This window comes from Salvelinus alpinus, chromosome 8, assembly GCF_045679555.1.
Source record: "Salvelinus alpinus chromosome 8, SLU_Salpinus.1, whole genome shotgun sequence".
Taxonomy (NCBI): domain Eukaryota; kingdom Metazoa; phylum Chordata; class Actinopteri; order Salmoniformes; family Salmonidae; genus Salvelinus; species Salvelinus alpinus.
In genome coordinates this window covers 3,919,853-3,944,973 of record NC_092093.1, presented here as the reverse complement: position 1 = coordinate 3,944,973, position 25,121 = coordinate 3,919,853, and the positions used below count along the sequence as shown (strand labels likewise).

The 25,121-nt window shown below is 42.8% G+C and overlaps 1 protein-coding gene across 1 annotated transcript in view; it reads right to left on the bottom strand.

Annotated features, from left to right (window-relative positions):
- nbas (NBAS subunit of NRZ tethering complex) overlaps positions 1-25,121 on the bottom strand; it is a 400,078-nt gene that overhangs the window by 87,642 nt on the left and 287,315 nt on the right. Inside the window, exons 45-46 of the mRNA XM_071412456.1 lie at positions 22,820-23,013; positions 11,650-11,790 (exon numbers count right to left, since the gene is read on the bottom strand). Of these exons, the coding sequence (XP_071268557.1) occupies positions 11,650-11,790; positions 22,820-23,013 (335 nt within the window). The remainder of the gene's footprint in view (positions 1-11,649; positions 11,791-22,819; positions 23,014-25,121) is intronic.

Below are 25,121 nucleotides of genomic sequence, written 5' to 3'. Positions count from 1 at the left end.
ACAACTAATGAAACTACTGCTACAACTACTAATACAACTAATGAAACTACTGCTACAACTACTAATACAACTACAACTACAACTAATGAAACTACTGCTACAACTACTAATACAACTACTAATACAACTACAACTACAACTACTAATACAACTACTAATAAAACTACTGCTACAACTACTAATACAACTACAACTACAACTACTAATACAACTACTAATACAACTAATGAAACTACTGCTACAACTACTAATACAACTACTAATACAACTAATGAAACTACTGCTACAACTACTAATACAACTAATGAAACTACTGCTACAACTACTAATACAACTAATGAAACTACTGCTACAACTACTAATACAACTAATGAAACTACTGCTACAACTACTAATACAACTACAACTACAACTAATGAAACTACTGCTACAACTACTAATACAACTACTAATACAACTACTACTACAACTACAACTACTAATACAACTACTGCTACAACTACTAATACAACTACTAATACTACTACAACTACTAATACAACTACTAATACAACTACTAATACAACTACAACTACTACTACTAATACAACTACTAATACAACTAATAAAACTACTGCTACAACTACTAATACAACTACTAATACAACTACAACTACAACTAATGAAACTACTACTAATACAACTACTAATACAACTACTGCTACTACTACTAATACAACTACTAATACAACTACTAATACTACTACTAATACAACTACAACTACTACTACTAATACAACTACTAATACAACTAATGAAACTACTGCAACTACTACTAATACAACTACAACTACAACTAATGAAACTACTGCTACAACTACTAATAAAACTACTGCTACAACTACTAATACAACTACTGCTACAACTACTAATACAACTACTGCTACAACTACTAATACAACTACTAATACAACTACTAATACAACTACAACTACTACTACTAATACAACTACTAATACAACCAATAAAACTACTGCTACAACTACTAATACAACTACTAATACAACTACAACTACAACTAATGAAACTACTACTAATACAACTACTAATACAACTACTGCTACTACTACTAATACAACTACTAATACTACTACTAATACAACTACAACTACTACTACAACTACTAATACAACTAATGAAACTACTGCTACTACTACTAATACAACTACTAATACAACTACAACTACAACTAATAAAACTACTGCTACAACTACTAATACAACTACTAATACAACTAATGAAACTACTGCTACAACTACTAATACAACTAATGAAACTACTGCTACAACTACTAATACAACTACTAATAAAACTACTGCTACAACTACTAATACAACTAATGAAACTACTGCTACAACTACTAATACAACTAATGAAACTACTGCTACAACTACTAATACAACTACTAATACAACTACTGCTACAACTACTAATACAACTACTAATACAACTACAACTACAACTAATGAAACTACTGCTACAACTACTAATACAACTACTAATACAACTACTAATACAACTACAACTACTAATAAAACTACTGCTACAACTACTAATACAACTACTACTACAACTACTAATACTACTACTAATACAACTAATGAAACTACTGCTACAACTACTAATACAACTACTAATACAACTACAACTACTAATAAAACTACTGCTACAACTACTAATACAACTACTACTACAACTACTAATACTACTACTAATACAACTACAACTACTACTACTAATACAACTACTAATACAACTAATGAAACTACTGCTACTACTACTAATACAACTACTAATAAAACTACTAATAAAACTACTAATAAAACTACAACTACAACTACTAATACAACTACTGCTACAACTACTGCTACAACTACTAATACAACTACTAATACTACTACTAATACAACTACAACTACTACTACTAATACAACTACTAATACAACTAATAAAACTACTGCTACAACTACTAATACAACTACTAATACAACTACAACTAATGAAACTACTACTAATACAACTACTAATACAACTACTGCTACTACTACTAATACAACTACTAATACAACTACTAATACTACTACTAATACAACTACAACTACTACTACTAATACAACTACTAATACAACTAATGAAACTACTGCTACTACTACTAATACAACTACTAATACAACTACAACTACAACTAATAAAACTACTGCTACAACTACTAATACAACTACTAATACAACTACTAATACTACTACTAATAAAACTACTGCTACAACTACTAATACAACTACTGCTACAACTACTAATACAACTACTAATACAACTACTAATACAACTACAACTACTACTACTAATACAACTACTAATACAACTAATGAAACTACTGCTACAACTACTAATAAAACTACTGCTACAACTACTAATACAACTACTGCTACAACTACTAATACAACTACTAATACAACTACTAATACTACTACTAATACAACTACAACTACTACTACTAATACAATTACTAATACAACTAATGAAACTACTGCTACTACTACTAATACAACTACTAATACAACTACAACTACAACTAATAAAACTACTGCTACAACTACTAATACAACTAATGAAACTACTGCTACAACTACTAATACAACTAATGAAACTACTGCTACTACTACTAATACAACTACTGCTACAACTACTGCTACAACTACTAATACAACTACTAATACTACTACTAATACAACTACAACTACTACTACTAATACAACTACTAATACAACTAATGAAACTACTGCTACTACTACTAATACAACTAATGAAACTACTGCTACAACTACTAATAAAACTACTGCTACAACTACTAATACAACTACTGCTACAACTACTGCTACAACTACTAATACAACTACTAATACAACTACTAATACTACTACTAATACAACTACAACTACTACTACTAATACAATTACTAATACAACTAATGAAACTACTGCTACTACTACTAATACAACTACTAATACAACTACAACTACAACTAATAAAACTACTGCTACAACTACTAATACAACTAATGAAACTACTGCTACAACTACTAATACAACTAATGAAACTACTGCTACTACTACTAATACAACTACTGCTACAACTACTGCTACAACTACTAATACAACTACTAATACTACTACTAATACAACTACAACTACTACTACTAATACAACTACTAATACAACTAATGAAACTACTGCTACTACTACTAATACAACTACTAATACAACTACAACTAATAAAACTACTGCTACAACTACTAATACAACTACTAATACAACTAATGAAACTACTGCTACAACTACTAATACAACTACTAATACAACTACTAATAAAACTACTGCTACAACTACTAATACAACTAATGAAACTACTGCTACAACTACTAATACAACTACTAATACAACTACTGCTACAACTACTAATACAACTACTAATACAACTACTGCTACAACTACTAATACAACTACTAATAAAACTACTGCTACAACTACTAATACAACTAATGAAACTACTGCTACAACTACTAATACAACTAATGAAACTACTGCTACAACTACTAATACAACTACTAATACAACTACTGCTACAACTACTAATACAACTACTAATAAAACTACTGCTACAACTACTAATACAACTACTAATAAAACTACTGCTACAACTACTAATACAACTAATGAAACTACTGCTACAACTACTGCTACAACTACTAATACAACTACTAATACAACTACTAATACAACTACTAATACAACTACAACTACTAATAAAACTACTGCTACAACTACTACTACAACTACTAATACTACTACTAATACAACTAATGAAACTACTGCTACAACTACTAATACAACTACTAATACAACTACAACTACTAATAAAACTACTGCTACAACTACTAATACAACTACAACTACTAATACTACTACTAATACAACTACAACTACTACTACTAATACAACTAATGAAACTACTGCTACTACTACTAATACAACTACTAATAAAACTACTAATAAAACTACTAATAAAACTACTAATAAAACTACAACTACAACTACTAATACAACTACTGCTACAACTACTAATACAACTACTAATACTACTACTAATACAACTACAACTACTACTACTAATACAACTAATAAAACTACTGCTACAACTACTGCTACAACTACTAATACAACTACAACTACAACTAATGAAACTACTACTAATACAACTACTAATACAACTACTGCTACTACTACTAATACAACTACTAATACAACTACTAATACTACTACTAATACAACTACAACTACTACTACTAATACAACTACTAATACAACTAATGAAACTACTGCTACTACTACTAATACAACTACTAATACAACTACAACTACAACTAATAAAACTACTGCTACAACTACTAATACAACTACTAATACAACTACTAATACTACTACTAATAAAACTACTGCTACAACTACTAATACAACTACTGCTACAACTACTAATACAACTACTAATACTACTACTAATACAACTACAACTACTACTACTAATACAACTACTAATACAACTAATGAAACTACTGCTACAACTACTAATAAAACTACTGCTACAACTACTAATACAACTACTGCTACAACTACTAATACAACTACTAATACTACTACTAATACAACTACAACTACTACTACTAATACAACTACTGCTACTACTACTAATACAACTACTAATACAACTACAACTAATAAAACTACTGCTACAACTACTAATACAACTACTAATACAACTAATGAAACTACTGCTACAACTACTAATACAACTAATGAAACTACTGCTACTACTACTAATACAACTACTGCTACAACTACTAATACAACTACTAATACAACTACTAATACTACTACTAATACAACTACTACTACTAATAAAACTACTAATAAAACTACTAATAAAACTACAACTACTAATACAACTACTATGACAGCAAAGTTCCTTCCTGGTATAGGGTAGGGCAGCAGTGACAGCAGAGTTCCTTCCTGGTATAGGGTAGGGCAGCAGTGAGGGCAGAGTTCCTTCCTGGTATAGGGTAGGGCAGCAGTGAGGGCAGAGTTCCTTCCTGGTATAGGGTAGGGTAGGAGTGAGGGCAGAGTTCCTTCCTGGTATAGGGTAGGGTAGCAGTGAGGGCAGAGTTCCTTCCTGGTATAGGGTAGGGTAGCAGTGAGGGCAGAGTTCCTTCCTGGTATAGGGTAGGGTAGCAGTGAGGGCAGAGTTCCTTCCTGGTATAGGGTAGGGCAGCAGTGAGGGCAGAGTTCCTTCCTGGTATAGGGTAGGGTAGGAGTGAGGGCAGAGTTCCTTCCTGGTATAGGGTAGGGTAGCAGTGAGGGCAGAGTTCCTTCCTGGTATAGGGTAGGGTAGCAGTGAGGGCAGAGTTCCTTCCTGGTATAGGGTAGGGTAGCAGTGAGGGCAGAGTTCCTTCCTGGTATAGGGTAGGGTAGCAGTGAGGGCAGAGTTCCTTCCTGGTATAGGGTAGGGTAGCAGTGAGGGCAGAGTTCCTTCCTGGTATAGGGTAGGGTAGCAGTGAGGGCAGAGTTCCTTCCTGGTATAGGGTAGTATATAATAGCAGGTTAGCTTCTTGTTTTTTTGATTTTGCGAACGCTAATAGCACGTTAGCTTCTTGGTATTTCAGAGGTCTTCTGTGCCTCTGTGGTTAACGGTTTAATGACAACTATTGTTTTTCTAATTATGTTAACAAATTAAAAAAAACTGTCAACATTTTCAATATCTTTTTCAAGAGCTCATGTTGCTTCCTGCCAGTTACCAAGTTGCCTAGCAACTGATGTGCATAGCTACACCAGTATATTGATAAACTGGAGAAATCTTCCAAACAACTGATGTGGAGAACCCATTTAACTCACTACTGGAAACGTCAGTTATCGCAGTCAAAGTTGTTGTGAAGATGGGGAGAGGTATGTCTGTTATAAAAACATGGTCTGTCTTTTTGACACAGATCAACTGTACCTGTTGTTCAGGCTGTGGTCTTGTCCCGTCTTGATGACTGTCTGGTAATGTGGTCATGTACAGCAAAGAAAGAGCTAGCAAAGCTGCAGCCGACTCAGAACAGAACACCTTGGCCTTCACAAACAGAACTGACAACAACATGCATGACAGTCTTTTTCCTGGTTGAGGAGTAAATGAACTACTTCTCTTCTAGACTTGTTAACATTTGACTGTTGAAAACACCTAACCACTTGTATAATCAATTTGCATACACTTCAAAACAGACAGACATCCCCACCAGAAACACCACTAAGGGTTTCTGCACTGTACCCAAACCACAAACAGACTTAATGTGTCACTCAGTCATGTATAGAACCAGGTCACAGTGGAATGCTCTGCCACAGGAGGTAACTCAGTTATGTATAGAACCAGGTCACAGTGGAATGCTCTGCCACAGGAGGTAACTCAGTTATCTATAGAACCATGTCACCATGGAATGCTCTGCTACAGGAGGTAACTCAGTTATGTATAGAACCAGGTCACAGTGGAATGCTCTGCCACAGGAGGTAACTCAGTTATCTATAGAACCATGTCACCATGGAATGCTCTGCTACAGGAGGTAACTCAGTTATGTATAGAACCAGGTCACCATGGAATGCTCTGCTACAGGAGGTAACTCAGTTATGTATAGAACCAGGTCACCATGGAACGCTCTGCCACAGGAGGTAACTCAGTTATGTATAGAACCATGTCACCATGGAATGCTCTGCCACAGGAGGTAACTCAGTTATGTATAGAACCATGTCATCATGGAATGCTCTGCCACAGGAGGTAACTCAGTTATGTATAGAACCAGGTCACCATGGAATGCTCTGCGACAGGAGGTAACTCAGTTATGTATAGAACCAGGTCACCATGGAATGCTCTGCCACAGGAGGTAACTCAGTTATGTATAGAACCAGGTCACCATGGAATGCTCTGCCACAGGAGGTAACTCAGTTATGTATAGAACCATGGAATGCTCTGCAGCAGGAGGTAACTCAGTTATGTATAGAACCAGGTCACCGTGGAATGCTCTGCTACAGGAGGTAACTCAGTTATGTATAGAACCATGTCACCATGGAATGCTCTGCCACCGGAGGTAACTCAGTTATGTATAGAACCAGGTCACCATGGAATGCTCTGGCACAGGAGGTAACTCAGTTATGTATAGAACCATGTCACCGTGGAATGCTCTGCCACAGGAGGTAACTCAGTTATGTATAGAACCAGGTCACCAAGGAATGCTCTGCCACAGGAGGTAACTCAGTTATGTATAGAACCATGTCACCATGGAATGCTCTGCCACAGGAGGTAACTCAGTTATGTATAGAACCATGTCACCATGGAATGCTCTGCAGCAGGAGGTAACTCAGTTATGTATAGAACCATGTCACCATGGAATGCTCTGCCACAGGAGGTAACTCAGTTATGTATAGAACCATGTCATCATGGAATGCTCTGCCACCGGAGGTAACTCAGTTATGTATAGAACCATGTCACCATGGAATGCTCTGCCACAGGAGGTAACTCAGTTATGTATAGAACCATGTCACCATGGAATGCTCTGCCACAGGAGGTAACTCAGTTATGTATAGAACCAGGTCACCATGGAATGCTCTGCCACCGGAGGTAACTCAGTTATGTATAGAACCATGTCACCATGGAATGCTCTGCCACAGGAGGTAACTCAGGTATGTATAGAACCATGTCACCATGGAATGCTCTGCCACAGGAGGTAACTCAGTTATGTATAGAACCAGGTCACCATGGAATGCTCTGCCACAGGAGGTAACTCAGTTATGTATAGAACCATGTCATCATGGAATGCTCTGCCACAGGAGGTAACTCAGTTATGTATAGAACCATGTCACCATGGAATGCTCTGGCACAGGAGGTACCTCAGTTATGTATAGAACCAGGTCACCATGGAATGCTCTGCCACAGGAGGAGTAGCTGCTGCATGTTCAGTAGGTAATGAACCCCAGGAAGAGTAGCTGCTGCATGTTCAGTAGTTAATGAACCCCAGGAAGAGTAGCTGCTGCATGTTCAGTAGTTAATGGACCCCAGGAAGAGTAGCTGCTGCATGTTCAGTAGTTAATGAACCCCAGGAAGAGTAGCTGCTGCATGTTCAGTAGTTAATGGACCCCAGGAAGAGTAGCTGCTGTATGTTCAGTAGTTAATGAACCCCAGGAAGAGTAGCTGCTGCATGTTCAGTAGTTAATGAACCCCAGGAAGAGTAGCTGCTGCATGTTCAGTATCTAATGAACCCCAGGAAGAGTAGCTGCTGCATGTTCAGTATCTAATGAACCCCAGGAAGAGTAGCTGCTGCATGTTCAGTATCTAATGAACCCCAGGAAGAGTAGCTGCTGCATGTTCAGTATCTAATGTACCCCAGGAAGAGTAGCTGCTGCATGTTCAGTAGTTAATGGACCCCAGGAAGAGTAGCTGCTGCATGTTCAGTAGTTAATGAACCCCAGGAAGAGTAGCTGCTGCATGTTCAGTAGTTAATGAACCCCAGGAAGAGTAGCTGCTGCATGTTCAGTAGTTAGTGGACCCCAGGAAGAGTAGCTGCTGTATGTTCAGTAGTTAATGGACCCCAGGAAGAGTAGCTGCTGCATGTTCAGTAGTTAATGTACCCCAGGAAGAGTAGCTGCTGCATGTTCAGTAGTTAATGAACCCCAGGAAGAGTAGCTGCTGTATGTTCAGTAGTTAATGAACCCCAGGAAGAGTAGCTGCTGCATGTTCAGTAGTTAATGAACCCCAGGAAGAGTAGCTGCTGTATGTTCAGTAGTTAATGGACCCCAGGAAGAGTAGCTGCTGCATGTTCAGTAGTTAATGTACCCCAGGAAGAGTAGCTGCTGCATGTTCAGTAGTTAATGAACCCCAGGAAGAGTAGCTGCTGTATGTTCAGTAGTTAATGAACCCCAGGAAGAGTAGCTGCTGCCTGTTCAGTAGTTAATGGACCCCAGGAAGAGTAGCTGCTGCATGTTCAGTAGTTAATGAACCCCAGGAAGAGTAGCTGCTGCATGTTCAGTAGTTAACGAACCCCAGGAAGAGTAGCTGCTGCATGTTCAGTAGTTAATGAACCCCAGGAAGAGTAGCTGCTGCATGTTCAGTAGTTAATGAACCCCAGGAAGAGTAGCTGCTGCATGTTCAGTAGTTAATGAACCCCAGGAAGAGTAGCTGCTGCATGTTCAGTAGTTAATGGACCCCAGGAAGAGTAGCTGCTGCATGTTCAGTAGTTAATGAACCCCAGGAAGAGTAGCTGCTGTATGTTCAGTAGTTAATGAACCCCAGGAAGAGTAGCTGCTGCATGTTCAGTAGTTAATGAACCCCAGGAAGAGTAGCTGCTGTATGTTCAGTAGTTAATGGACCCCAGGAAGAGTATCTGTATGTTCAGTATCTAATGGACCCCAGGAAGAGTAGCTGCTGCATGTTCAGTAGTTAATGAACCCCAGGAAGAGTAGCTGCAGCATGTTCAGTAGTTAATGGACCCCAGGAAGAGTAGCTGCTGTATGTTCAGTAGTTAATGAACCCCAGGAAGAGTAGCTGCTGCATGTTCAGTAGTTAATGAACCCCAGGAAGAGTAGCTGCTGTATGTTCAGTAGGTAATGGACCCCAGGAAGAGTAGCTGCTGCATGTTCAGTAGTTAATGAACCCCAGGAAGAGTAGCTGCTGCATGTTCAGTAGTTAATGGACCCCAGGAAGAGTAGCTGCTGTATATTCAGTAGTTAATGAACCCCAGGAAGAGTAGCTGCTGCATATTCAGTAGTTAATGAACCCCAGGAAGAGTAGCTGCTGCATATTCAGTAGTTAATGAACCCCAGGAAGAGTAGCTGCTACATGTTCAGTAGTTAATGAACCCCAGGAAGAGTAGCTGCTGCATGTTCAGTAGTTAATGAACCCCAGGAAGAGTAGCTGCTGCATGTTCAGTAGGTAATGGACCCCAGGAAGAGTAGCTGCTGCATGTTCAGTAGTTAATGAACCCCAGGAAGAGTAGCTGCTGCATGTTCAGTAGTTAATGGACCCCAGGAAGAGTAGCTGCTGCATGTTCAGTAGTTAATGAACCCCAGGAAGAGTAGCTGCTGCATGTTCAGTAGTTAATGGACCCCAGGAAGAGTAGCTGCTGCATGTTCAGTAGTTAATGAACCCCAGGAAGAGTAGCTGCTGTATATTCAGTAGTTAATGAACCCCAGGAAGAGTAGCTGCTGCAGGTTCAGTAGCTAATGAACCCCAGGAAGAGTAGCTGCTGTATATTCAGTAGTTAATGAACCCCAGGAAGAGTAGCTGCTCCAGGTTCAGTAGTTAATGAACCCCAGGAAGAGTAGCTGCTGCAGGTTCAGTAGTTAATGAACCCCAGGAAGAGTAGCTGCTGCAGGTTCAGTAGTTAATGAACCCCAGGAAGAGTAGCTGCTGTATATTCAGTAGTTAATGAACCTCAGGAAGAGTAGCTGCTTCAGGTTCAGTAGTTAATGAACCCCAGGAAGAGTAGCTGCTGCATGTTCAGTAGTTAATGAACCCCAGGAAGAGTAGCTGCTGCATGTTCAGTAGATAATGGACCCCAGGCAGAGTAGCTGCTGCAGGTTCAGTAGTTAATGAACCCCAGGAAGAGTAGCTGCTGTATATTCAGTAGTTAATGAACCCCAGGAAGAGTAGCTGCTGCAGGTTCAGTAGTTAATGAACCCCAGGAAGAGTAGCTGCTGCATGTTCAGTAGTTAATGGACCCCAGGAAGAGTAGCTGCTGCATGTTCAGTAGTTAATGGACCCCAGGAAGAGTAGCTGCTGTATGTTCAGTAGTTAATGGACCCCAGGAAGAGTAGCTGCTACATGTTCAGTAGTTAATGGATCCCAGGAAGAGTAGCTGCTGCATGTTCAGTAGTTAATGAACCCCAGGAAGAGTAGCTGCTGTATGTTCAGTAGTTAATGGACCCCAGGAAGAGTAGCTGCTGCATGTTCAGTAGTTAATGAACCCCAGGAAGAGTAGCTGCTGTATGTTCAGTAGTTAATGAACCCCAGGAAGAGTAGCTGCTGCCTGTTCAGTAGTTAATGGACCCCAGGAAGAGTAGCTGCTGCCTGTTCATTAGTTAATGAACCCCAGGAAGAGTAGCTGCTGCCTGCTCAGTAGTTAATGAACCCCAGGAAGAGTAGCTGCTGTATGTTCAGTAGTTAATGAACCCCAGGAAGAGTAGCTGCTGTATGTTCAGTAGTTAATGAACCCCAGGAAGAGTAGCTGCTGTATGTTCAGTAGTTAATGAACCCCAGGAAGAGTAGCTGCTGTATGTTCAGTAGTTAATGAACCCCAGGAAGAGTAGCTGCTGCATGTTCAGTAGTTAATGGACCCCAGGAAGAGTAGCTGCTGCATGTTCAGTAGTTAATGGACCCCAGGAAGAGTAGCTGCTGTAGTTAATGAGGATCCTAATCAACTTAACTCAGCATCATCCCCACCATTATTATCATAATTCTCGTCACCACCTCCACCACCGTCTTCGTCCCCATCATCATCATCATCATCATAATGACCATCACTACCATCATCATCCTCACCTGATTGACTGCTAGCGGAGAGAATGTGATGTCATCCAGGAAGTGGACAGCATCAGCAGGAAGCAGTCTGTCCAAGTATTTAGCGCAGGTGTCATAGGCGTGGAGGTAGTCCTGTTCTGTCTGGGGGGGTCTCTTTAAAACCTTTAGAAAAGAGGAGGGTACATGTTGTTAGGTGTGGAGGTAGTCCTGTTCTGTCTGGGGGGGTCTCTTTAAAACCTTTAGAAAAGAGGAGGGTACATGTTGTTAGGTGTGGAGGTAGTCCTGTCCTGTCTGGGGGGGTCTCTTTAAAACCTTTAGAAAAGAGGAGGGTACATGTTGTTAGGTGTGGAGGTAGTCCTGTTCTGTCTGGGGGGGTCTCTTTAAAACCTCTAGAAAAGAGGGTACATGTTGTTAGGTGTGGAGGTAGTCCTGTTCTGTCTGGGGGGGGGTCTCTTTAAAACCTTTAGAAAAGAGGGTACATGTTGTTAGGTGTGGAGGTAGTCCTGTTCTGTCTGGGGGGGTCTCTTTAAAACCTTTAGAAAAGAGGAGGGTACATGTTGTTAGGTGTGGAGGTAGTCCTGTTCTGTCTGGGGGGGTCTCTTTAAAACCTTTAGAAAAGAGGAGGGTACATGTTGTTAGGTGTGGAGGTAGTCCTGTCCTGTCTGGGGGGGTCTCTTTAAAACCTTTAGAAAAGAGGAGGGTACATGTTGTTAGGCGTGGAGGTAGTCCTGTTCTGTCTGGGGGGGTCTCTTTAAAACCTTTAGAAAAGAGGAGGGTACATGTTGTTAGGTGTGGAGGTAGTCCTGTTCTGTCTGGGGGGGTCTCTTTAAAACCTTTAGAAAAGAGGAGGGTACATGTTGTTAGGTGTGGAGGTAGTCCTGTCCTGTCTGGGGGGGTCTCTTTAAAACCTTTAGAAAAGAGGAGGGTACATGTTGTTAGGTGTGGAGGTAGTCCTGTTCTGTCTGGGGGGGTCTCTTTAAAACCTTTAGAAAAGAGGGTACATGTTGTTAGGTGTGGAGGTAGTCCTGTTCTGTCTGGGGGGGGTCTCTTTAAAACCTTTAGAAAAGAGGGTACATGTTGTTAGGTGTGGAGGTAGTCCTGTTCTGTCTGGGGGGGTCTCTTTAAAACCTTTAGAAAAGAGGAGGGTACATGTTGTTAGGTGTGGAGGTAGTCCTGTTCTGTCTGGGGGGGTCTCTTTAAAACCTTTAGAAAAGAGGAGGGTACATGTTGTTAGGTGTGGAGGTAGTCCTGTCCTGTCTGGGGGGGTCTCTTTAAAACCTTTAGAAAAGAGGAGGGTACATGTTGTTAGGTGTGGAGGTAGTCCTGTTCTGTCTGGGGGGGTCTCTTTAAAACCTTTAGAAAAGAGGGTACATGTTGTTAGGTGTGGAGGTAGTCCTGTTCTGTCTGGGGGGGGTCTCTTTAAAACCTTTAGAAAAGAGGGTACATGTTGTTAGGTGTGGAGGTAGTCCTGTTCTGTCTGGGGGGGTCTCTTTAAAACCTTTAGAAAAGAGGAGGGTACATGTTGTTAGGTGTGCTTGCTGAAGCATAACTAGATTTCTTACATTAGAAAAACATCATTAGAAAAAGTGACACATCGCCGTAGTTCATATTTCCATGAAAGCTGTACACCACCAGGGTACATAGATTGTCTTAGGGTCATTTTTGACCCAGCAGTTATAAAATAATTTACACACCACAAAAGCCACAAAGACATACACACACAAAATGAGAAATTGAGACTGTGTGCTCCTGATTGAACTCAGCCAGCAGCTCCTGAAGAGGAAGATCACCATGGTTGACACAGAAAGAACAGCCTGAGATCCCCCCTGCACTCCTCACAACATGGGGGAGAGAGGCCTTCTCATCACAGTTTGCCACCACTCTAGTTTCTTACCTCCTAAAGAAGAAGAAAGAATCCTCCTGAGCACACTGCACAAAATGGCTGTGATCAGTGATCATGAGGACAGGAAGCCAGCCATCATCCTGGACTGTAGAGATAGCCTGCAGAGTTCTGTCTTTACTAACCAGGTCTGTACCCAAACATTTCGAGCTTCTACTTTTAAAAATCCACCTTTCAAGAAACAAGTCTCTCACCATTGCCGCCTGCTATAGACCGCCCTCTGCCACCAGCTGTGCCCTGGACAACATATGTGAACTGATTGCCCCTCATCTATCTTCAGAGATCGTGTTTGTTAGGTGACCTAAACTGGGACATGCTTAACACCCCGGCCATCCTACAATCTAAGCTTGATGCCCTCAATCTCACACAAATTATCAATGAACCCACCAGGTACAACCCCAAAGCCGTAAACACGGGCACCCTCATAGATATCATCCTAACCAACTTGCCCTCCAAATACACCTCTACTGTTTTCAACCAGGATCTCAGCGATCACTACCTCATTGCCTGCATCCGTAACGGGTCTGCGGTCAAACGACCACCCCTCATCACTGTCAAACGCTCCCTGAAACACTTCAGCGAGCAGGCCTTTCTAATCGACCTGGCCCGGGTATCCTGGAAGGATATTGACCACATCCCGTCAGTAGAGGATGCCTGGTCTTTCTTTAAAAATGCTTTCCTCACCATCTTAAACAAGCATGCCCCATTCAAAAAATGTAGAACCAGGAACAGATATAGCCCTTGGTTCTCTCCTGACCTGACTGCCCTTGACCAGCCCAAAAACATCCTGTGGCGTTCTGCATTAGCATCGAATAGCCCCCGCGATATGCAACTTTTCAGGGAAGTTAGGAACCAATATACACAGGCAGTTAGGAAAGCTAAGGCTAGCTTTTTCAAACAGAATTTGCAACCTGTAGTTCTGGGACACTGTAAAGTCCATGGAGAATAAGAGCACCTCCTCCCAGCTGCCCACTGCACTGAGGCTAGGTAACACTGTCACCACCAATAAATCCACTATAATTGAGAATTTCAATAAGCATTTTTCTATAGCTGGCCATGCTTTCCACCTGGCTACCCCTACCCCGGTCAACAGCACTGCACCCCCCACAGCAACTCACCCAAGCCTTGCCCATTTCTCCTTCACCCAAATCCGGACAGCTGATGTTCTGAAAGAGCTGCAAAATCTGGACCACTAAAAATCAGCCGGGCTAGACAATCTGGACCTTTCTTTCTAAATCCTTTCTTTCAAAAGAAAGAAATATTTCTAAAGAAATACCCCATATACTACCCACCACTGTGACCTGTACGCTCCTGTTGGCTGGACCTCGCTTCATACTCGTCGCCAAACCCACTGGCTCCAGGTCATCTACAAGTCTCTGCTAGGTAAAGCCCCGCCTTATCTCAGCTCACTGGTCACCATAGCAGCACCCACCCCGTAGCACACGCTCCAGCAGGTATATCTCACTGGTCACCCCCAAAGCCAATTCCTCCTTTGGCCGCCTTTCCTTCCAGTTCTCTGCTGCCAATGACTGGAACGAACTGCAAAAATCACTGAAGCTGGAGACTCGTATCTCCCTCACTAGCTTTAAGCATCAGCTGTCAGAGCAGCTCACAGATCACTGCACCTGTACATAGCCCATCTGTAAACAGCCCATCTATCTACCTACCTCATCCCCATACTGTATTTATTTATTTATCTTGCTCCTTTGCACCCCAGTATCTCTACTTGCACATCTATCATTCCAGTGTTTAATTACTATATTGTAATTTACTTCGCCACTACGGCCTATTTATTGCCGTACCTCATTTGCACACACTGTATAAATACTTTTTGTTTTCTTTTTTTCTATTGTGTTATTGATTGTATGTTTGTTTACTCCATGTGTAACTCTGTGTTGTTGTTTGTGTCAAACTGCTTTGCTTTATCTTGGCCAGGTCGCAGTTGCAAATGAGAACTTGTTCTCAACTAGCCTACCTGGTTAAATAAAGGTGAAATAAATACATTTAAAACAACCACAACAATGGAGGCGTGGACAACCTGGACACACACTTGCATAATGTCCTGCTAATTAGAGTTGATTGATTTATGTTCTTCACATCTTTTTTTTTATATCTATTATCTTATTTTATTCTTTATTTATTGTTGTTGTTTATACACCTTGTGGGTGGGGGCAATGGTTTAAAAAAATGGGATGAGACTAATATTTTGTAGTTGAATTCCACATTGTACAGTATATAAGAATGTATGTTGCCAATAAAGATAAATAAAGATCAAGACTGTTATTGTTTCCCTTCAATAAAATGCATTCAAAACTACTTTCTGCACATTTCTGCTACTCTCTTAGGTTGTACAAGGGCTATCTCTTGTATGTATGTTTACACCTATGCAGACCCTTTAGCAATAATAATAATAAACCTCTACTTTAGTAAAGAAAACAATTATGACAGGTGTGTTGTAATAAAAACGAGTGGTGTCCACTGATTAAATGCAGTCTTTCTGCATTGTGAAGAGGGAAAACCCAGACATTCACAACGTTTGTGATGAATGACAGGTTGTTTCTTCATGCTAAATAGAGTTGGAGTTTAAAATTCAATTAAGCTGCTTTATTTTAGCCATTTAGCGAAGGCGGGTCATTTTTTGACCCTTAGGAACATTTCGTGAACTTTAAAAGTTCTGTCGCAAAAAAACATCAAGCGCTGTGATGAAACTGGCTCTCATGAGGACCGTCGCAGGAATGGAAGACCCAGAGATAACTCTGCTGCAGGAAGACCCAAAGATAACTCTGCTGCAGGAAGACCCAGAGATAACTCTGCTGCAGGAAGACCCAGAGATAACTCTGCTGCAGGAAGACCCAGAGATAACTCTGCTGCAGGAAGACCCAGAGATAACTCTGCTGCAGGAAGACCCAGAGATACCTCTGCTGCAGGAAGACCCAGAGATACCTCTGCTGCAGGAAGACCCAGAGATAACTCTGCTGCAGGAAGACCCAGAGATACCTCTGCTGCAGGAAGACCCAGAGATACCTCTGCTGCAGGAAGACCCAGAGATACCTCTGCTGCAGGAAGACCCAGAGATACCTCTGCTGCAGGAAGACCCAGAGATACCTCTGCTGCAGGAAGACCCAGAGATAACTCTGCTGCAGGAAGACCCAGAGATACCTCTGCTGCAGGAAGACCCAGAGATACCTCTGCTGCAGGAAGACCCAGAGATAACTCTGCTGCAGGAAGACCCAGAGATAACTCTGCTGCAGGAAGACCCAGAGATAACTCTGCTGCAGGAAGACCCAGAGATAACTCTGCTGCAGGAAGACCCAGAGATAACTCTGCTGCAGGAAGACCCAGAGATAACTCTGCTGCAGGAAGACCCAGAGATAACTCTGCTGCAGGAAGACCCAGAGATAACTCTGCTGCAGGAAGACCCAGAGATAACTCTGCTGCAGGAAGACCCAGAGATAACTCTGCTGCAGGAAGACCCAGAGATACCTCTGCTGCAGGAAGACCCAGAGATAACTCTGCTGCAGGAAGACCCAGAGATACCTCTGCTGCAGGAAGACCCAGAGTTACCTCTGCTGCAGGAAGACCCAGAGATACCTCTGCTGCAGGAAGACCCAGAGATACCTCTGCTGCAGGAAGACCCAGAGATACCTCTGCTGCAGGAAGACCCAGAGATACCTCTGCTGCAGGAAGACCCAGAGATACCTCTGCTGCAGGAAGACCCAGAGATAACTCTGCTGCAGGAAGACCCAGAGATAACTCTGCTGCAGAGGATAAGTTCATTAGATTTAACTGCAACAGCCCAAATAAATGATTCACAGAGTTCTAGTAACAGACATCTCAACATCAACTGTTCTATCCTAACTTCTAATTCTCTGAAACTGTTATAAACTATAGATTTTTCTTCTTCTTCGTGGATTCAATGCCAAACACAAGAACACAGCGGTAAATATTTTAAAAGCTACCATTTCAGCTACGAACATTAAAACAAAGTTACCCTTTTTCGAAACTTGTTAAATTATAACTTGTTAAATGTGAATTAATTTGCATATAATACCCTTCAACAAACATGTTTAACTGCTAACCAACTTTCACATGTTCAGGATATTATTTACATTCCAAGAAATTAATAACTATTTTCATGTACATACTTTTCCAACTCTAACCAGACACTACCACTACTATAACCAGTCACTACCACTACTATAACCAGTCACTACCACTACTATAACCAGTCACTACCACTACTATAACCAGTCACTACCACTACTATAACCAGTCACTACCACTACTATAACCAGTCACTACCACTACTATAACCAGTCACTACTATAACTATAACCAGTCACTACCACTACTATAACCAGTCACTACCACTACTATAACCAGTCACTACCACTACTATAACCAGTCACTACCACTACTATAACCAGTCACTACCACTACTATAACCAGTCACTACCACTACTATAACCAGTCACTACCACTACTATAACCAGACACTACCACTACTATAACCAGACACTACCACTACTATAACCAGTCACTACCACTACTATAACCAGACACTACCACTACTATAACTATAACCAGTCACTACCACTACTATAACCAGTCACTACCACTACTATAACCAGACACTACCACTACTATAACCAGTCACTACCACTACTATAACCAGACACTACCACTACTATAACTATAACCAGTCACTACCACTACTATAACCAGTCACTACCACTACTATAACATACTTAGAAAACATAAATACTTAAAACAAGCTAGCAAGCACAACACATTTTAATCAGGAAATTTACTTTTCTAGTTTATAATGGACTTCTGTTGTCTTGTTGGGGTTGGGAAACTGTTTGATTCTATTGTATTCTATTGTATTTAATGTGCATTTTTGTATTACAGGGCTCATTAAAAAAATATGTCTCTGTTTAAATAAAGGTGCTGGGTCTCCCCTCCAGAACAGCTTCCCTAGCCAGGTAGATAAATACCTGTGGGTCTCCCCTCCAGAACAGCTTCCCTAGCCAGGTAGATAAATACCTGTGGGTCTCCCCTACAGAACAGCTTCCCTAGCCAGGTAGATAAATACCTGTGGGTCTCCCCTCCAGAACAGCTTCCCTAGCCAGGTAGATAAATACCTGTGGGTCTCCCCTCCAGAACAGCTTCCCTAGCCAGGTAGATAAATACCTGTGGGTCTCCCCTCCAGAACAGCTTCCCTAGCCAGGTAGATAAATACCTGTGGGTCTCCCCTACAGAACAGCTTCCCTAGCCAGGTAGATAAATACCTGTGGGTCTCCCCTACAGAACAGCTTCCCTAGCCAGGTAGATAATAAATACCTGTGGGTCTCCCCTCCAGAACAGCTTCCCTAGCCAGGTAGATAAATACCTGTGGGTCTCCCCTCCAGAACAGCTTCCCTAGCCAGGTAGATAATAAATACCTGTGGGTCTCCCCTCCAGAACAGCTTCCCTAGCCAGGTAGATAAATACCTGTGGGTCTCCCCTCCAGAACAGCTTCCCTAGCCAGGTAGATAATAAATACCTGTGGGTCTCCCCTCCAGAACAGCTTCCCTAGCCAGGTAGATAAATACCTGTGGGTCTCCCCTCCAGAACAGCTTCCCTAGCCAGGTAGATAAATACCTGTGGGTCTCCCCACCAGAACAGCTTCCCTAGCCAGGTAGATAAATACCTGTGGGTCTCCCCTCCAGAACAGCTTCCCTAGCCAGGTAGATAAATACCTGTGGGTCTCCCCTACAGAACAGCTTCCCTAGCCAGGTAGATAATAAATACCTGTGGGTCTCCCCTACAGAACAGCTTCCCTAGCCAGGTAGATAATAAATACCTGTGGGTCTCCCCTACAGAACAGCTTCCCTAGCCAGGTAGATAATAAATACCTGTGGGTCTCCCCTACAGAACAGCTTCCCTAGCCAGGTAGATAATAAATACCTGTGGGTCTCCCCTACAGAACAGCTTCCCTAGCCAGGTAGATAATAAATACCTGTGGGTCTCCCCTACAGAACAGCTTCCCTAGCCAGGTAGATAATAAATACCTGTGGGTCTCCCCTACAGAACAGCTTCCCTAGCCAGGTAGATAATAAATACCTGTGGGTCTCCCCTCCAGAACAGCTTCCCTAGCCAGGTAGATAATAAATACCTGTGGGTCTCCCCTCCAGAACAGCTTCCCTAGCCAGGTAGATAATAAATACCTGTGGGTCTCCCCTCCAGAACAGCTTCCCTAGCCAGGTAGATAATAAATGCCTGTGGGTCTCCCCTCCAGAACAGCTTCCCTAGCCAGGTAGATAAATACCTGTGGGTCTCCCCTCCAGAACAGCTTCCCTAGCCAGGTAGATAATAAATACCTGTGGGTCTCCCCTCCAGAACAGCTTCCCTAGCCAGGTAGATAAATACCTGTGGGTCTCCCCTACAGAACAGCTTCCCTAGCCAGGTAGATAAATACCTGTGGGTCTCCCCTACAGAACAGCTTCCCTAGCCAGGTAGATAAATACCTGTGGGTCTCCCCTACAGAACAGCTTCCCTAGCCAGGTAGATAAATACCTGTGAGTCTCCCCTCCAGAACAGCTTCCCTAGCCAGGTAGATAAATACCTGTGGGTCTCCCCTACAGAACAGCTTCCCTAGCCAGGTAGATAATAAATACCTGTGGGTCTCCCCTCCAGAACAGCTTCCCTAGCCAGGTAGATAAATACCTGTGGGTCTCCCCTCCAGAACAGCTTCCCTAGCCAGGTAGATAAATACCTGTGGGTCTCCCCTCCAGAACAGCTTCCCTAGCCAGGTAGATAAATACCTGTGGGTCTCCCCTACAGAACAGCTTCCCTAGCCAGGTAGATAAATACCTGTGGGTCTCCCCTACAGAACAGCTTCCCTAGCCAGGTAGATAAATACCTGTGGGTCTCCCCTACAGAACAGCTTCCCTAGCCAGGTAGATAAATACCTGTGGGTCTCCCCTACAGAACAGCTTCCCTAGCCAGGTAGATAAATACCTGTGGGTCTCCCCTACAGAACAGCTTCCCTAGCCAGGTAGATAAATACCTGTGGGTCTCCCCTACAGAACAGCTTCCCTAGCCAGGTAGATAATAAATACCTGTGGGTCTCCCCTCCAGAACAGCTTCCCTAGCCAGGTAGATAATAAATACCTGTGGGTCTCCCCTCCAGAACAGCTTCCCTAGCCAGGTAGATAATAAATACCTGTGGGTCTCCCCTCCAGAACAGCTTCCCTAGCCAGGTAGATAAATACCTGTGGGTCTCCCCTCCAGAACAGCTTCCCTAGCCAGGTAGATAAATATCTGTGGGTCTCCCCTACAGAACAGCTTCCCTAGCCAGGTAGATAAATACCTGTGGGTCTCCCCTACAGAACAGCTTCCCTAGCCAGGTAGATAAATATCTGTGGGTCTCCTCTACAGAACAGCTTCCCTAGCCAGGTAGATAATAAATACCTGTGGGTCTCCCCTACAGAACAGCTTCCCTAGCCAGGTAGATAAATACCTGTGGGTCTCCCTTCCAGAACAGCTTCCCTAGCCAGGTAGATAAATATCTGTGGGTCTCCCCTACAGAACAGCTTCCCTAGCCAGGTAGATAATAAATACCTGTGGGTCTCCCCTACAGAACAGCTTCCCTAGCCAGGTAGATAATAAATACCTGTGGGTCTCCCCTCCAGAACAGCTTCCCTAGCCAGGTAGATAATAAATGCCTGTGGGTCTCCCCTCCAGAACAGCTTCCCTAGCCAGGTAGATAAATACCTGTGGGTCTCCCCACCAGAACAGCTTCCCTAGCCAGGTAGATAATAAATACCTGTGGGTCTCCCCTCCAGAACAGCTTCCCTAGCCAGGTAGATAATAAATACCTGTGGGTCTCCCCTACAGAACAGCTTCCCTAGCCAGGTAGATAAATACCTGTGGGTCTCCCTTCCAGAACAGCTTCCCTAGCCAGGTAGATAAATATATGTGGGTCTCCCCTACAGAACAGCTTCCCTAGCCAGGTAGATAATAAATACCTGTGGGTCTCCCCTCCAGAACAGCTTCCCAAGCCAGGTAGATAATAAATACCTGTGGGTCTCCCCTCCAGAACAGCTTCCCTAGCCAGGTAGATAAATATCTGTGGGTCTCCCCTACAGAACAGCTTCCCTAGCCAGGTAGATAATAAATACCTGTGGGTCTCCCCTACAGAACAGCTTCCCTAGCCAGGTAGATAAATACCTGTGGGTCTCCCTTCCAGAACAGCTTCCCTAGCCAGGTAGATAAATATCTGTGGGTCTCCCCTACAGAACAGCTTCCCTAGCCAGGTAAATAATAAATACCTGTGGGTCTCCCCTCCAGAACAGCTTCCCTAGCCAGGTAGATAATAAATACCTGTGGGTCTCCCCTCCAGAACAGCTTCCCTAGCCAGGTAGATAAATACCTGTGGGTCTCCCCACCAGAACAGCTTCCCTAGCCAGGTAGATAATAAATACCTCTGGGTCTCCCCTCCAGAACAGCTTCCCTAGCCAGGTAGACAAATACCTGTGGGTCTCCCCTCCAGAACAGCTTCCCTAGCCAGGTAGATAATAAATACCTGTGGGTCTCCCCTCCAGAACAGCTTCCCTAGCCAGGTAGATAATAAATACCTGTGGGTCTCCCCTCCAGAACAGCTTCCCTAGCCAGGTAGATAATAAATACCTGTGGGTCTCCCCTCCAGAACAGCTTCCCTAGCCAGGTAGATAAATACCTGTGGGTCTCCCCACCAGAACAGCTTCCCTAGCCAGGTAGATAATAAATACCTGTGGGTCTCCCCTCCAGAACAGCTTCCCTAGCCAGGTAGATAATAAATACCTGTGGGTCTCCCCTCCAGAACAGCTTCCCTAGCCAGGTAGATAATAAATACCTGTGGGTCTCCCCTCCAGAACAGCTTCCCTAGCCAGGTAGATAATAAATACCTGTGGGTCTCCCCTACAGAACAGCTTCCCTAGCCAGGTAGATAAATACCTGTGGGTCTCCCCTCCAGAACAGCTTCCCTAGCCAGGTAGATAATAAATACCTGTGGGTCTCCCCTACAGAACAGCTTCCCTAGCCAGGTAGATAATAAATACCTGTGGGTCTCCCCTCCAGAACAGCTTCCCTAGCCAGGTAGATAATAAATACCTGTGGGTCTCCCCTCCAGAACAGCTTCCCTAGCCAGGTAGATAATAAATACCTGTGGGTCTCCCCTCCAGAACAGCTTCCCTAGCCAGGTAGATAATAAATGCCTGTGGGTCTCCCCTCCAGAACAGCTTCCCTAGCCAGGTAGATAATAAATACCTGTGGGTCTCCCCTCCAGAACAGCTTCTTTAGCCAGGTCGCGTGCACTGCGCTAGCAGAAACCACACCCCCTCCTGGGCGAGGGAGCCGATTGGCCAGTTTGGAGATGGACAGGACATTCTGACTGGTTAGAACAGGTTCCAGAGCGGCCAGGGGGTCCGACACCTCATCGGTCATCTTACGGTAGTCCAGCCCTGAGGAAACGTATATATATAGTTACCATAACAGAGGGAACAGATATCTAACGTACATATAGAGATACAATGACATATATAAATATATACACTACCGCTCAAAGGTTTGGGGTCACTTAGAAATGTCCTTGTTTTTAAAAGAAAAGCACATTTTTTTGTCCATTAAAATAACATCAAATTGATCAGAAATACGGTGTAGACATTGCTAATGTTGTAAATGACTATTGTAGCTGGAAACGGCAGATTGTTTTCATGGAATATCTACATAGGCGTACAGAGGCCCATTATCAGCAACCATCACTCCTGTGTTCCAATGGCACGTTGTGTTAGCTAATCCAAGTTTATCATTTTAAAAGGCTAATTGATCATTAGAAAACCCTTTTGCAATTATGTTAGCACAGCTGAAAACTGTTGTTCTGATTAAAGAAGCAATAAAACTGGCCTTTTTTAGACTAGTTGAGTATCTGGAGCATCAGCATTTGTGGGTTCGATTACAGGCTCAAAATGGCCAGAAACAAAGACCTTTCTTCTTGTTCTGAGAAATGAAGGATATTCCATGCGAGAAATTGCCAAGAAACTGAAGATCTCGTACAACGCTGTGTACTACTCCCTTCACAGAACAGAGCAAACTGGCTCTAACCAGAATAGAAAGAGGAGTGGGAGGCCCCGGTGCACAACTGAGCAAGAGGACAAGTACATTAGAGTGTCTAGTTTGAGAAACAGACGCCTCACAAGTCCTCAACTGGCAGCTTCATTAAATAGTACCCGCAAAACACCAGTCTCAACGTCAACAGTGAAGAGGCGACTCCGGGATGCTGGCCTTCTAGGCAGAGTTGCAAAGAAAAAGCCCCATCTCAGACTGGCCAATAAAAATAAAAGATTAAGATGGGCAACAGAACGACACTGGACAGAGGAACTCTGCCTAGAAGGCCAGCATCCCGGAGTCGCCTCTTCACTGTTGACGTTGAGACTGGTCAGTTGGTTACCTGGAGTACTTCTCCTGTCTTATCCAGTGTCCTGTGTGAATTTAAGTATGCTCTCTCTAATTCTCTCGTTCTCTCTTTCTCTCTGAGAACCTGAGCCCTAGGACCATATGTCAGGACTACCGGGCATGATGACACCTTGCTGTCCCCAGTCCGCCTGGCCTTGCTGCTATTCCAGTTTCAACTGTTCTGTCTGCGGTTACGGAACCCCTACCTGTCCCAGACCTGCTGTTTTCAACTCTTAATGATCGGCTATGAAAAGCCAACTGAGATTTATTCCTGATTATTATTTGACCATGCTTGTCATTTATGAACATTTTGAAAATCTTGGCGCTCTCTAATTTTCTCCTTCTCTCTTTCTTTCTCTCGGAGGACCTGAGCCCTAGGACCATACGTCGGGACTACCGGCCGTGGTGACTCCTTGCTGTCCCCAGTCCGCCTGGCCTTGCTGCTATTCCAGTTTCAACTGTTCTGCCTGCGGTTATGGAACCCCTACCTGTCCCAGACCTGCTGTTTTCAACTCTTAATGATCGGCTATGAAAAACCAACTGAGATTTATTCCTGATTATTATTTGACCATGCTTGTCATTTATGAACATTTTGAAAATCTTGGCTCTCTCTAATTTTCTCCTTCTCTCTTTCTTTCTCTCGGAGGACCTGGGCCCTAGGACCATGCGTCGGGACTGCCGCCCGTGGTGACTCCTTGCTGTCCCCAGTCCGCCTGGCCTTGCTGCTATTCCAGTTTCAGCTGTTCTGCCTGCGGTTATGGAACCGCCACCTGTCCCAGACCTGTTGTTTTTCAACTCTTGATGATCGGCTATGAAAAGCCAACTGAAAATTATTCATGATTATTATTTGACCATGCTTGTCACTTATGAACATTTTTGAACATCTTGGCATAGTTCTGTTATAATCTCCACCCGGCACAGCCAGAAGAGGACTGGCCACCCCTCATAGCCTGGTTCCTCTCTAGGTTTCTTCCTAGGTTTTGGCCTTTCTAGGGAGTTTTTCCTAGCCACCGTGCTTCTACACCTGCATTACTAGCTGTTTGGGGTTTTAGGCTGGGTGTCTGTACAGCACTTCGAGATATTAGCTGATGTACGAAGGGCTATATAAAATAAAATT